General features: G+C 31.9%; 1 protein-coding gene across 1 annotated transcript; it reads right to left on the bottom strand.

Moving 5' to 3' along the window:
• Nucleotides 1-8058: 8058 nt before the first annotated feature.
• Nucleotides 8059-12023, bottom strand: LOC130820620 (heavy metal-associated isoprenylated plant protein 2-like). The gene is made up of 2 exons (XM_057686060.1): nucleotides 11875-12023; nucleotides 8059-8357 (listed from the first exon to the last, which is right to left on the bottom strand). Exons 1-2 carry the CDS (start codon nucleotides 11957-11959, stop codon nucleotides 8074-8076), a joined length of 369 nt encoding a protein of 122 aa, XP_057542043.1. The 5' UTR covers nucleotides 11960-12023; the 3' UTR covers nucleotides 8059-8073.
• Between the last annotated feature and the right edge of the window lie 3188 nt (nucleotides 12024-15211).

Genomic DNA, 15211 nt, shown 5'->3' with positions numbered 1-15211 from the left:
ACGAGCTCTACCCTTAATAATCAAGAAGGTAATATTTTTACAAACCTAATTAAGCATTTTTTTTTCTTCATCAGCATCCACAAATGGACCAACAATCAAATGGTGTCAACATCATCATCCAAGGTGTTTCTAACACATTTTTATATTTTATAATTGAGCATAATTTCATACCCTTCACTACAAACCCAGCAATGACTGATTTAAATCAGCTCCGACATAATAATCCCAATAATATTAATGGTCCACCAGTACCACCAACTCGTAATTCACATGTACGACCAACTAATAATCCACTAGTTCCACCGACTAATATTCCACCAGTACGACCAACAAATAATTCATCAACACAACCAACTAATAATACCCCAACAACAACAAATGAAAATAAACCCCCACCAAGTAATAAAAGAACCAAAGATGATGAAGGAGAAACAAGTACTAAACGTTGCAAGATAAATTTAAATGACCCATAAAATAATTTATTGGACAATACGTCACCTTTACGGATGACAAGGACACTTTATTGCTTTTGTTATTATTTTATTTTATACCGCCTATATGGCTGGTTAATTGTATTTCTTTTACCGCCTAAATGGACGGTTAGTATTATTTTTTTTTCTCGTATATTTATATGTGCATTTTTTTATTTGCAGTATTTGCATTTATATCCATGTGCATTTTTCATTTACCTTTTACTTTACGTATTTCTTTTAAGTATACATAAATAATACGGTATATTGTACAATTTGGGATAACCCTCTATAAAATAGGATTACCCCAATTTTTTTACCACATACCCCTTATCCTTTCAACTTTACTCTTTACATCAAAAACACTCCTCCCTCTTCCTTCCACCGACAATGTACCACCATCACAAAAACAATCCATCTTCTTCCTCTTCCCATACCTTTAGATTTGATGAAAATTTTGCTAAACTCAAATTATATATCTCCTTAATTATGGGTTTAGTGGTCCTCCTTGTAGCATTAGGAATTATAATAATTATGAAGAAGTAATTTATTTTGAAGAAGAAGAAACAAAATGCACATGATTTTCTTTGTCATATTTTCTTTTGTTTGTTAGTGCATTTTGTATGATAAATTATACTAATATATTATGTAATTACTATTTTCTTACCCTCTTTAGCATTTATTGTCTTTAATTTTTTCTCGTTCTTCTCATTGTTATTATTATTATCATTATTATTTCTCTTGTTTTTGATTTATTTCTAAATTTATTATCTATAATAAATTCATAATAATAAACCAAAAGGCTATTCAACATATTAGATTTAACTGGACAAAAATTCTTAGAATGGAAAAAAGATGCCATCATGAATTTAGAAGCTCAGGGACTTGAACATACTGTATTGGAAGTAAAGGATCCAATTGATGGAACTCAAGCTGCCAAAATAAAAGTAGCTACAAATCAAGAAAAGGCCAAAGCCTTAGTCCTCTTGAGGCATCATATTCATGATAGCCTTAAATCTGAATATTTATTTATAAAAGATCCCAAAACATTGTGGGACTCTCTTGTTGAAAGATTTGATCACCACAAAAGGGTGCTTCTTCCACAAGCTAGCCATGAGTGGAAGAATTTAAGATTTTCTGATTTTAAGACTCTCAGTGAGTACAATTCAACATTATACCGGATTGCATCAATGTTGAAATATTGTGAGCACCCGGTGAGTGATGCACAAATGATTGAACTCACATTATCTACTTTTCATCCATCAAACATTATTCTGCAACAACAATATAGAGAAAGAAATTTCAAAAGATATTCAGATCTGAGTGTAGTACTCTCACTGGCTGAACAGCATAATGATCTTGTTTGGAAAAATCATAATATGAGACCTATTGGATCTCAAGCTATCCGTGAGACACACTCTACTAAAACACATGTGCCTGAAGCACATGCTGTTGAAAATAAAGGCCGTGGAAATTATAATAACTGTGGTAGAGGACGCGGAAATTTCCGAGGAAGAGGACGAGGACGAGGCCGTGGAAATTTTAACGGATACGGTAGAAAGTTTCAAGGATCCGGTAGAGGCCACTTTCCCCAATATTATCAAAATGATTATTACAATAATAATTCTCGAAGGGGAAAACAAATTGGTTATCACAATAAAAATAACCATCAAGAAAGAAAAGAAAGTATTTGTTACAAATGTGGCATGACAGGGCATTGGTCACGTACATGTCGTACTGCCAAACATTTGGTGGAGCTGTATCTAGCTTCCCAAAAGAAAAAGGGAAAGGGTGTGGAAACAAACTTTAATGAAGCAAGCACCTCAATGCCTAATGTCGATCCTTACAATAAAGCAAGCACGTCAATGCCTAATCTTGACCTTTCAGACTTCTATTTAGATGGCGATGAAAATGATAAAGAATATGACGAAGATATTTGAATTTTTCTTAACAATGTTGTGATGCTTATTTAGTTGTATTTCTTTTTATATGCAATCTCCCTTTTTATGTATTGATATCACCTTATGTTAATGAAATTTTATTTTAACTATCTATTTATTTAATATGAAGATATGGATCAGTTTGAAAATGGAGTCAAATATCAATGCCTCCTAGATAGTGGAACAACTCACACTATCCTAAAGCACAAAGAATATTTTTCTGAGTTGAAGATGGTGAAAGCAGATGTCACCACAATCTCTGGAACCACTACACTAATAGAAGGATATGGAAAAGCTCAAATAATACTTCCTAATGGGACAAAGCTAGTAATTAATGATGCTTTATATTCGAGTAAATCTCGACGAAATCTCATAAGTTTCAAAGATGTACGCCAAAATGGTTATCATTTAGAAACAATGACCGAAAATCATACTGAATATTTATGCATCACATCTGAAAAATGCGGCAAGAAAAACATTCATGAAAAATTACCAGCATACTCATCGGGATTATATCGCATTAATATAAAACCGGTTGAGATAAACATGGTATCTAACCAGAAGTTAGATAATAAAGAAATGATAAATTTATGGCATGACCGATTGGGTCATCCTGGTGTGGGAATGATGCGAAAAATTATTGAAAATTCAATTGGGCATCCAATGAAGAAAATAAGAATTCCCCAACCAAATGAATTATCATGTTGTGCATGCTCACAAGGCAAATTGATAATTAGACCATCTTTAAATAAAATTGCTACTGAAACTCCTAAATTTCTGGAAAGAATTCATGGAGATATATGTGGGCCAATTAATCCTGCTTCTGGACCATTTAGATATTTTATGGTGTTGATTGATGCCTCAACACGATGGTCACATGTAAGTCTCTTACAATCTAGAAATGTGGCATTTGCGAAATTACTTGCTCAAATCATTCGATTGAGAAATCAATTTCCAGATTATACGATTAAACGAATAAGGCTTGACAATGCCGGAGAATTTACATCTCAAACTTTTAATGATTATTGTACGTCAATTGGAATTGACGTAGAACATCCAGTAGCTCATGTTCATACTCAAAATGGTCTGGCTGAATCATTGATTAAAAGACTCCAATTTATAGCAAGACCATTATTAATGAGGTCAAAATTGCCATCATCTGCGGGGGGCCATGCAATAATACATGCATCGTCATTGATAAGATTAAGACCAAGCGCTTATCATAAATATTCACCACAACAATTAGTGCATGGTCAAGAACCAAATATATCACACCTGAAAATATTTGGATGTGCAGTATATGTCCCTATTGCACCACCCCAACGCACAAAAATGGGTCCGCAAAAAAGGATGGGAATTTATGTTGGATTTGAATGCCCATCAATTATCAAATATTTAGAACCAATGAGTGGTGATTTATTTAATGCTAGATTTGCGGATTGTCATTTTAATGAGACGATATTCCCATCCTTAGGGAGAGAGAAAGTGGACCCAAATAAGAAGGAAATAGATCTCACATGGAATGCAATGCATTTGAAAATATATGATCCAAAAACGAATGCTTCTGAACAAGAAGTTAGAAAAATTGTCCATAATCAATATATTGCAAACAGATTACCTGATGCATTTGTAGAAACAAAGCAAGTGACAAAATCATATATTCCTGCGGCAAATGTTCCGGCACGAATTGAAATTCCCACTGATAACAAAGCCACTGAAAATGAATCTATTGCACGCCGGAAGCGTGGAAGACCACTTGGTTCAAAGGATTTGAAACAAAGAAAATCCAAAAGGTTGAATGAAATGGCAAATGTTATAAATATTACTTCTTCAATGAATCATAAAGAAACAAGTTTTGGAGATGAGGATGAAAATCTCATAGAAGAAGAAAATAATAACATCAAAGATAACAATGAAATTTCGATTAATTACATTTCAGCTAAAAGGCAAATAAATCGAAAGAATGTTATTGTTAATGATGCACTTGCTCATTCAATCGCCACTGAAATAACACTTGATGAAAATGATATAGAACCAAGAACGATACAAGAATGTCGGCGTAGAAATGATTGGCCAAAATGGAAAGATGCTATTCAAGCAGAATTAAAGTCACTTGAGAAACGAGAAGTTTTTGGACAAATTACCCAAACACCAAATGGTATAAAACCGGTCGGCTATAAATGGGTGTTTGTAAGAAAAAGAAATGAAAAGGATGAAGTGGTTAGATATAAGGCACGACTTGTAGCGCAAGGTTTTTCCCAAAGACCAGGGATTGATTATGAAGAAACATATTCTCCAGTAGTAGATGCGACTACACTAAGATTTTTGATAAGTCTAACTGTCTTAAACAGTTTGCAAATGCGACTTATGGATGTTGTGACCGCATATTTATATGGTTCACTTGATACAGACATTTATATGAAAGTCCCTGAAGGACTTAAGTTGCCAGAAAACCACCAGTCACGAGAAATGTTTTCCATAAAGCTGAAAAGGTCACTTTATGGACTAAAACAATCTGGAAGAATGTGGTATAACCGTCTTAGTGAATATCTCCTGAAAGAAGGATTCAAAAATGATCAAATCAGTCCTTGTGTATTTATTAAACGAACTCAATCAGGATTTTCTATAATTGCAGTTTATGTTGATGATTTAAATATCATTGGAACTCCCAAAGAGCTTGAACAAACTGCAAAATATTTGATGAAAGAATTTGAAATGAAAGATCTTGGGAAAACAAAGTTTTGTCTTGGGTTACAAATGGAGCACTTAAGGGGTGGAATCTTTGTGCACCAATCCAACTATACAGAAAAGGTGCTAAAAAGATTTCATATGGACAAAGCTCATCCGCTGAGCTCCCCAATGATAGTGCGATCATTAAAACAAAAGGATGATCCATTTCGACCTTGTGAAGAAGACGAGGAGATTCTTGGCCCTGAAGTGCCATATTTAAGCGCAATTGGAGCTCTGATGTATCTAGCTAATAATACAAGACCTGATATTGCTTTCGCTGTTAATTTATTAGCTAGATATAGTAATTCACCAACAAATAGACATTGGAGCGGAATAAAACATTTGTTGCGCTACCTTCGAGGAACTAAAGATCTTGGACTTTTTTATAGATCAAAGCAAGATGCTACACTTGTTGGATATGCAGATGCTGGATACTTATCAGATCCCCATAAGGCTAAATCACAAAATGGATATGTATTCACATATGGAGGTACCGCAATATCTTGGAGATCCACGAAACAAACACTGACAGCTACATCATCAAACCACGCAGAATTAATCGCCCTTTATGAAACAAGTAGAGAATGTGGGATAAACTCGATAATAAATTCTCCAACTGTAATCTTTGAAGATAATACCGGGTGTATTGAACAAGTTAGTGGAGGCTTCATAAAAGGGGATAAAACCAAACACATAGCACCAAAACTTTTCTTTGCACATGACCTCCAGAAGTATAAAATAGTAAAGGTGAAACAAATTCAATCAAGTGAAAATCTTGCAGATCTATTCACAAAGTCCCTTCCATCAAAGAGATTCGAGCAACTTGTATATAAAATTGGAATGCGTCATCTACGAGATATCTGTTGAACTTAGGGGGAGAATCATTCTCACTGCACTCTTTTTCCCTTCGTTCAGGTTTTTATCCCATTGGGTTTTTCCTGACAAGGTTTTTAACGAGGCAGTATTAAATAAAATATTGTAATAATATTTTACTTTTTTTTACATAATTAGAATGCATTCAAGGGGGAGTGTTGTGATTGACAATACAAGTGAATGCATTGTCATTCATGAATAGTGCTACATTTGTAACCTTTCACCCATCCTTTTCTATAAATACCTACATGGTATTGTAATGTAAATATACGAGAAGTAGTAGAAAGATAAAAACAGATATAAATTTATCGCTTATACTAATATTTCTCCTTATATTCTCCCTACCTCTTAACAAATATAAAGTTCTACCAAGGGCAATAAACTGAATAGTATTTTGGCCACGCCAACACTTCCCTGAAACACAATGATATCAATGTCAATGGTGCTCCCTCATCTTTCCTCACTCTTCCATCTCCATTTTCCCTTTGTGCGAAATGATCAGGCCAAATCATCTCCAATCTTCACCTCCTTCCTCATAATTTTCGCACATCATTTCAATTTTCGGTTCATTCAACCCTAATTTCACGTTCTAATTGCAAAATTATTGAGCGAAGAAACCTAAAATCAGGTCATGAAAATGAAAATCAGTCGAAGATTATTGCGAAATCTTCTTTGCTAAGGTTTGGATTTCTATCCTCTTTCTGTTCAATTTTGTTGTTAAACCCTCCTCTTTCTGTTCAATTTTTCTATTAAACCCTAATTTTTATCAAGAGTTTTGCTTTTCTGCTTTGAATGTGATTATCAATAATTTGTGAGTGTCTTGGAATGTTATCAAAAATCAGAACCTAAAAAATCTTGAGAACCTTCATGCTAAGATATGGATTATAATTACTCCTTCATATTTTCCTTTTCTTTTTTCAATTTATTTTATTTTATTTATTTATTTATTTATTTATTTTTGTGTTAAATTTGACTGTTGTTGGGTGATGATGTACGTTGTTTAATTTTGTCTACAAAGAATGAACAAGGTAACATATTTTCTTTTCTTTTTTCAATTTAAGTTTTTTTTGTCAGATCTACTTTTGATTGTTGTTGCTTGATGATGTAGCAATATTGTTATGTTCGTTGTTAGTGTTTCTAATTGATTTCCATCTCATGAGGTTAGTTCAATTCCTTTTAGAAAACAAATATTCTTGAATTTCGGTTTATTTTGTGTTTAATTTTGGTGGACTGTTGGTTTTTTTTTTTTTTTTTTTCGGAATTGAAATTTGTTATCTTTATTTCCTTTATTTACATTGTTGTATATAAACATTGTTCTTCCTTTTTTTTCCCTGAATTTGCCGTTTATTCTTTCTTAAATTTGTCTGATTTGAATAATTCTACCCAATTTTTTCTCTTTTTCCATGTATAATTACTCCTTAGCATTGTCTTTTACTTCCTCGATTTAAGCATAATGTTTCCAAGCTTATTTGATCAGTTTTGATACTAAATTGTGTTTTTTCTTCTCTTTCTTTACTGAAGGACAAAAACTGATAATATTTTCAAAGCCATCTTCAAAAGAGCAAGTTAACGTGCACTCTGTATTTATTCTTAGTATGCAAGTCATATGTGATGTATGATATATTTTGTGCTGAGAAAGACTTGGTATCTAATTTAGAGCATTGTAACATGGATGAGTGATTACTGATTATATTTCCAAGTCATCATGTTTGCTTCACAATTTCCAATTGATAGTTCCAACTTTTGATTAGTAATCATCAAATCATCAAAACATTAGATTATATTTGCAGCAATATGTTGTATGCTACTTTATAGACCTTCTCTAGATGCATCCCATTGAATGAATTATGTCAAGAAATTAGTGCTTGTTTAAATTCTTATTCCACAAACTTGCATTGTCGATTGTACATATTCTTCTTCACACGATTTGGTTACCAGAATTTCGCATACCGTCATCAAATCTAATAGTATAATTTGGGGGACTGCATGCGAAGCACGTGGCCCCACAACTAGTTTTGTTACAAATGAACTAATTACAAGGATTGGAGAATGAACAAGAGTCACATAATGGAGCAAGGTGGAGTTGGATCTTCATATTCCATAGTCATGATAGGTATGGTCCTACAACCCCAACAATGGGCCGGATACAAGCATGTGCACAACTTTGCAAGCTCTTTACACTTCTCTTCAGGCTTTTTCTCTTCGGGCTTAGGGGGCGGCCCAATTGTTACAATATGGGCTTTTTTTCCTGCTTTCCTTATGCACGTAACGATATTATACGGATCAGCATCCCCTATCACCGCTATTGTTCCTTTCTCTGAATCTGCTTCAATTTTATTCACACCTATCACATCAAAACCTAACTTTAGAAAGCATAAAATGCAAAATAAATACAACTCTATCCCTTTAAATTAACATTACGTACTTTTAAAAGAAAATTTAAATATATATTTAACAATAATAAAGAGATAAAATGAATTATGTGGACTTAAAGATAGTGGTAGACCATTGTTTAAAAATAGAAATGATGTAAAATAAGTGAAATCGATTAAAATAACAAATAATACAAAATAAATAGGACAAAAAGTATATATCTCTCTAACCAATTGATTCAATATTATTGTTAGTTTTTTTATTACGAAGAAGGTTAAGAGAAGGGATAGTTAGGTGAGAATGGAACTCAGAATTTTAAGTCGAAGAAAATGATACTTGCTCCAATTGAAATAAAACTTAATTTTAAAATATTGTTGTTATCAACCTCGTGGTTGTACCTCTATGTTTTTATATAAAAAAATGCTACATGGACAAAATTCGCATTTACACTGATAAATATAGACTCTTCGATATCATTATGTGATAAAAATAATATAGTAAAATATATAATTAGGTGAAAATTTATAAAATTTATGTGAGGACATACTTTTTATTTCAACTATTAAATCTATAATCTTTATATGCATTCAAAGATATTAATTAATCATTAGAGAGGTGTGTTAGGTTCCATAAAAAACCAAACATTACATTTCTATAGAAGGTTCCATAAGAACAAAGGCGATGCGCAAGTATGCGGCAACTACAGAGGTATCAAACTTCTAAGCTACACAATAAAATTGTGGGAAAGAGTGATAGAGGGAAGACTAGATAGGAAACGGTGATTAGAGAGCACCAATTCGGTTTTATGCCAGGAAGGTCAACCGCTGAGGCAATTTATGTTTTGAGGAGACTGATGGAGAAATATAGGGAGCGAAAGAAAGATCCACAAATGGTGTTCATTGACTTGGAGAAAGCGTATGATAGCATACCACGACGTGTTATCTGGGATAGCCTCAAAGCTAGAGGTATTTCTCTAGTGTATATTGAGGTCATAAGATATATGTATGACTGCGTTTCGACTAGCATTCAAACACCGGTGGGGATAACAGTGCCATTTCTGTTTAAAGTGGGACTACATCAGGGATTGGCTTTAAGCCCTTTCATCTTTACTGTCATAATGGAAGAGATTTCTAAATTTATTTGGGAGACGGTGCCGTGGTGCATGATATTCGCGGACGACATAGTGCTGGTAGCAGAAACTAGAGAGGAGGTTAGTAACAAATTGGATGAATGGAGGGAAGCTTTAAAAGGTAAAGGTTTGCGCATCAGCCGTACGAAGACCGAGTATTTGCGATGTCACTTTAGTGGGACATCACCGGTAGGTGAAACAGAGGTGTCCATTGATAATACAGTAGTTAAGAGCACAACCAGGTACAAATATTTAGGATCGATCAGTCAAAGGGATGGGGAGATTGACGGGGATATAAAACATCGTATACAGGCGGGTTGGCTTAAGTGGCGAGCAGCCACCGCAGTGTTATGTGATAGGAAATTTCCAAGCAAGTTAAAAGGAAAATTCTACTGGGGGGCAATCGGACCTGCTTTGCTATATGGGACCGAATATTGGCCTGTAAAGAAGATTTTCGAACATAAAATAGAAGTTACAGAAATGCGTATGCTAAGGTGGATGTGTGGGCACACTTTGATGGATAGAATTAGAAACCAAGAGTTTAGGGACAAACTAGGTGTAACCCCTATATCTGGAAAAATGCGAGAAATAGATTTAGGTGGTTTGGTCATGTGCAGAGGAAGACTTTCGACGCCCCTGTGAGGAGGATAGAAATCATTATAATAGATCGTAAGAGGAGTCAAGGTAGACCAAAGAGAACTTAGGATGAGCAAATAAGAGTAGACTTGCAGGAGTTAAACCTCTCCGCGAACCTGACTAAGGATAGGAGCAGTTGAAGACGTCATATCCACATCTTAGATTACTGATGTCCGTCCTTTGACCTCTTAGTGCCCTCAACCCCTTGCCCTTACCGTTTCCTTTCTATTTAGTTCTTTGTTTTCTTTTGTAGTGGTCCTTCTGTCTATAGGCCTTTAAGTTGTCTTGCTTGTGTTTTTCGCGTCTCTTTATCTTTCTCAAGTCGGGGTACTCCTTTGGCCGCGCTCTCCTTTATGGGTATGAGTTGCCGCTGTCCTTCCCTCCCCAGACCCTGACCTTAGCTTTCTAGGAGCAGGATATACTGGGTAGGATGATGATGATGATCAATCTTAATGTTAGATAATTTGATGAAAGCTAATATAAATATAAATTCTTGTTAATATTTTGTACTCCATAGTAGAAATGCACCAAAATTATTCAGGTACGTAGTTTTTGGAATAATTAAAAGTTAAAGTTATTTTTACTCAACGACAGGGAACCCTGTAGCCATCACTCAAAATCATTTGAATAAAAACTTCATTAGTAAAAAGTAGCGTAATATAAGATAAATCGAGTTAATTAAACAAACATGTAAAAATGAGTAGTTTTCATGTCTTTTATAAATAGTCTGAATTTTCATATTCATTGAAACATTTTCATAATATTGTTGGAAGCATTGAAGTGAAATGACTTGAACATAAATATTCAAACAAACATTTATTTTGGATAAGCTAGAAAATATCTACAAACTAAAACAAAAAAAATCAATTCTTTATGTAGTTGATGGAAATTAAATCTCTATCGAAAAGGTAAAAGAGAGTACTCTCAATCACTAGACTAACTAAAATTCTCTAATTTTCGAACTAACAAATTAACTAGAAATGTAATCATATTTGATGCAATTAATTTCAAAATATAATACTCTACCAAACAAAAATCAGAACTAACTCAACTCAAAACTTATGATTAAACAACATATTGAAGTGGAGTAAATAGTTGAGTTATTAGTGACATGTATTTGCATACACACTTCTAACCAAGGAGCTCTTGTGTGACAGTGGAAAAAACGTAATAGAATATATAAGATATATCCAGATGAGGTGTTCAAAACAAATTGATGATTCAATTTTTATCTAACATCGGAATCGAGCCTGAATTGCTCGACTTCAAAATGAAATTAAAATAATGTAAAAGTCAATGTGAATATAAGACCCGAATCTTAAACTTAGTAGGGAAGAGAGAGCGAGTGAACCCGTTTTGTATCATTCTCTAGTGATGCTAATTTTGAACTAAATTCTATATCATTTTTATCGTGACAAACTTTAGAAAAATGAAAATTTCAAAAATTGTAAACCAATTCTCCATCTCTATCCTTAGACTTTGCGTGAAAAATAAACACCCAATGGTGATTTCAACACTATTTAATTACAAGATATATACAATCTCAAAATGAAATATAAGAATTTAAAAGTTAAAATAATGTGTATTAAATGAATATCTAAGCTTATATTATAAAAAAAAGTATAGTAATTATAAATTAGTATAGTAATTATAAATTATATATATGCAAGAATATACATCAATAAATAAAAATGGATTGTTTAAATAAAAAAAGGTACGGTACCTTCTAACTTGGACACAATCCCAAAGAGCTCTTTTTTGCACTTGTCACAAGAAAGATCCACCTTCAAAACCGTCTTATGCACCATTTTTTTGCTTCAAAAATTTCTCCAACGATATATCCAAATGCTAAAAACCACAATCTTAGTTAGTACGACAATAATCTTTTAATTTTGCTAATTATTGTTATCATATTTTAAATAGACAATCAATAAACCCCAACAACCACATACCAACCTTTTATTTTTATAAATAAATTGCATTACTTCTTCTTAGGAACTTCCTATATATTTTTTTGGTCAATTGGTGACTCTAGTTGATTAAACTAACACTTTATTATAATCAATCTTTATTTTTTAATTAATTAAATGGATATTCTATTATTTATCACTTTCTAATTTGTTTCCATTTGATATTCTCATTTTCTTTTTTCACAATTTTCAATTAATGTGTTTGAAGCTAAATATTTATAAATTAATTTCAAAAACACTATACAATAAATTATATACGTCGAGATGTATCTAATATGATCTCACATGAATATTTATATCTTAACATCTAAATATACATAAAAGAAATCATGTTCAGATTTCTCTCACTAAATTAAAAAATTTCTTATGGGCATATAATACGGAAATAGAGGGAGTACCAAAAAATAATATATTATCTAATTTTTTATACTAGGATGACTACTAATTTGAAGTTTAGTATGTAGTGATATGTTTATTTATACTATAAATGCATTGCATATAAGATAAATTAGATTATTACGTTTTATTAAGAAATTGTGTAAATATGGTGATGTTGAGAAAAAACTATTTATTTTGCATGAAATCAAACAATTGTGGGTTTGACGAAGTCCTTTGTAAATTATAAGATCAATTTATAAGTTGAGCAAAAGGCTGTTTTAGATATTTTAGGTCCCTCCGCAAATAAAAAAAAAAGATATTTGTCTCATTATTTTTTAAGAACAATTGATAGACTACTAACTTTTGAAATAAGGTTGAGCCTTGAACAATTAACCTAATTGCCAAAAAAAATGATAACAAATTAACAAGATTTATAATTTTGTAACTCAGATTTAATAATTCATATAGAAAAAAATAGAAAATTATCTCATATCAACGACATGCTTCATCAAAAAATTTGAAAGAAATTAATATAGAATTATTTGCGAATTACAATTTCAGTGGTTCTTTATGTGAATTTCAACCACCAAAATATCATATCTACAACGTTCAGGCCAAATTACAGGATAATTTAGGTTAACTGGTTTGAATTCTATAATTTGATCTAAATGTTATAAACATTGATATAAATTTGTAATTCACAAAATGCCTAAACATTAAAGCTATAATGAATAAATTATTTATTAATATATGTTTTTATATGTAAACAAAACATTATATGTCTCCTATGTGCAATCTCTGACCCTTTGCGATAGAGCTCCTGATAAAAAGTTGGCTTGTATATTCGTATATTCTTATTATCCCATCAAATTCGCTCATAAGTATTTGATGAAAAAAAATTAGACAAAAATAAATATTGTGGAATAGTAGAAAAAATATATGGATGAGATGATAATATAAATTAATGTATAAAAGAGAATCAAGGAAAAAATATGGGTCATTGTAATTAATAAAAGAAAAAATTACCGTGAATAATATAATTTTTTGTTAATTTTCCTACTATAATACCAACTATTGATTAACCATAAATAATACCAACTTAGAGTGATATTTTTCAGGAATAATACCAACTTTAATTTATTAACTAATTTTTTTGTTTTATAATCCCTTATAGTTTGATTTTTAACATGTTAGGAATTTTCTAAGAAAACACCCCATTATGTTGGTATTATTCATGGTTAATCAATAGTTTGTATTATTATAGAGAAACTAATAAAATATTGTATTATTCACGGTAATTTTTTCTTAATAAAAATAGAGTAAATTTGACGAGACAAAAAGGACAAATTAGAAATTAAAATTATTGAGAATATGATGTAGTATGATTAAGTGGACATTTCCGATGGTTATAAATTATGATGAAATTGTTAAGTAGATTGCAGTTCAGACGTAAAATCAAGTGTGAAATTTACATGAATACATGATGTAGACTTTCTTACGTAATTGATGCTTGCAAACAATTATCAATGATAATGACTTATTGTTCAATGGGTTTACTCTAAAGTCTAAATGGAACATAATTCGTTTTTACTCATCGTAACAACTCCATCTTATTGGCAACCAAAAAATAGTCAAATAAATACTAATTTAATCATTTAGATCAAAATTTTGAACTACGTATTCTTTAAAAATAACCATAAAGTCCGTTAAACGGCTTTTGCACGCGACGGTCTCAATATGAGATGGATAGTTCAATCAGTTTTATAATATTTTTTCTCAATATGTGCTCAGTACTTGATCTATTTAAGGTCATAATTAATACCTTTAAGGTCAAAATTTTTAATTTTTAGATCAACATTGAAAATTTTATAACAAAGCAGCCTTGAATCAATTGATAAACATACTCGCGATCGACACTTCCTCCGCCTTCAAATCCAGGGTAAGCAAACACTATACCTATAAGTTTATTTCCAAATTCATTATGAACAGAAACTATTTGAGGAAGAACAATAGTATATTATTGATCGATGATTAAAGAATATATCTTATGTTCCATACTTTCATTAGAACCATCGTGTTTCATTGAATAAAAGTACTTGTATTGTGCAATGTTTTAATACTATTATTGATAGTGTTATTGATCATTCATGTATTATTTGAAACTCACCCAACTTAAAATCATGTAATTCTTCTTCATGTTACTTGAACAAGTACACTCGCTAATCGTTATCTACCGACTTAACCACAAAATCTGTGGAATGATATTTAGAGTTGAGGATAAGCTTTTGAGTTATTGAAAGAGATCAAGTACTCAATTACGAGTCCAGGCAACTTCAAGCTATCATTGTACAAACACCAGAGAAAAAAGAAAAAAGGGAACTACAAAATAAGGAACATTTCAAAAATCAACTGTAACCAAAGTACAAATTACTTTATCACATTAAACACAAGAACAATATTACTTTTGTTAGTGATAGCAAAGAGCAAACATCATATACAACTTAACATAGATAAAAATATGCACATAATATAATTTGCTATTTGAAAAATTGTTGAGAATAATCCCTACTTTTGACGTTTTGTTGTGAATAACCCCTACTTTTGATTATTCATGAATAATCCAAACTTTTCACCTTAGTTGCTCATAGCACTCCCATTGAAAATGTAATCGGTTACAGCAGGTGATAGAGCCGTTTTAAACCTGTTCTCTTC

The sequence above is a fragment of the Amaranthus tricolor genome, chromosome 8 (genome assembly GCF_026212465.1).
Source record: "Amaranthus tricolor cultivar Red isolate AtriRed21 chromosome 8, ASM2621246v1, whole genome shotgun sequence".
NCBI classification, from domain to species: domain Eukaryota; kingdom Viridiplantae; phylum Streptophyta; class Magnoliopsida; order Caryophyllales; family Amaranthaceae; genus Amaranthus; species Amaranthus tricolor.
Note: the sequence above shows the minus strand (reverse complement) of the source record. Positions and strands in the feature narration are given on the sequence as shown.

Coding starts and splice junctions, on each gene's coding strand:
- LOC130820620 (XM_057686060.1), bottom strand. CDS start 11,959: ATGGTGCATAAGACGGTTTTGAAGGTGGATCTTTCTTGTGACAAGTGC. Junction 8,358..11,874: donor GATTGTGTCCAAGTTAGAAG/GTACCGTACCTT, acceptor TTGATGTGATAG/GTGTGAATAAAATTGAAGCA.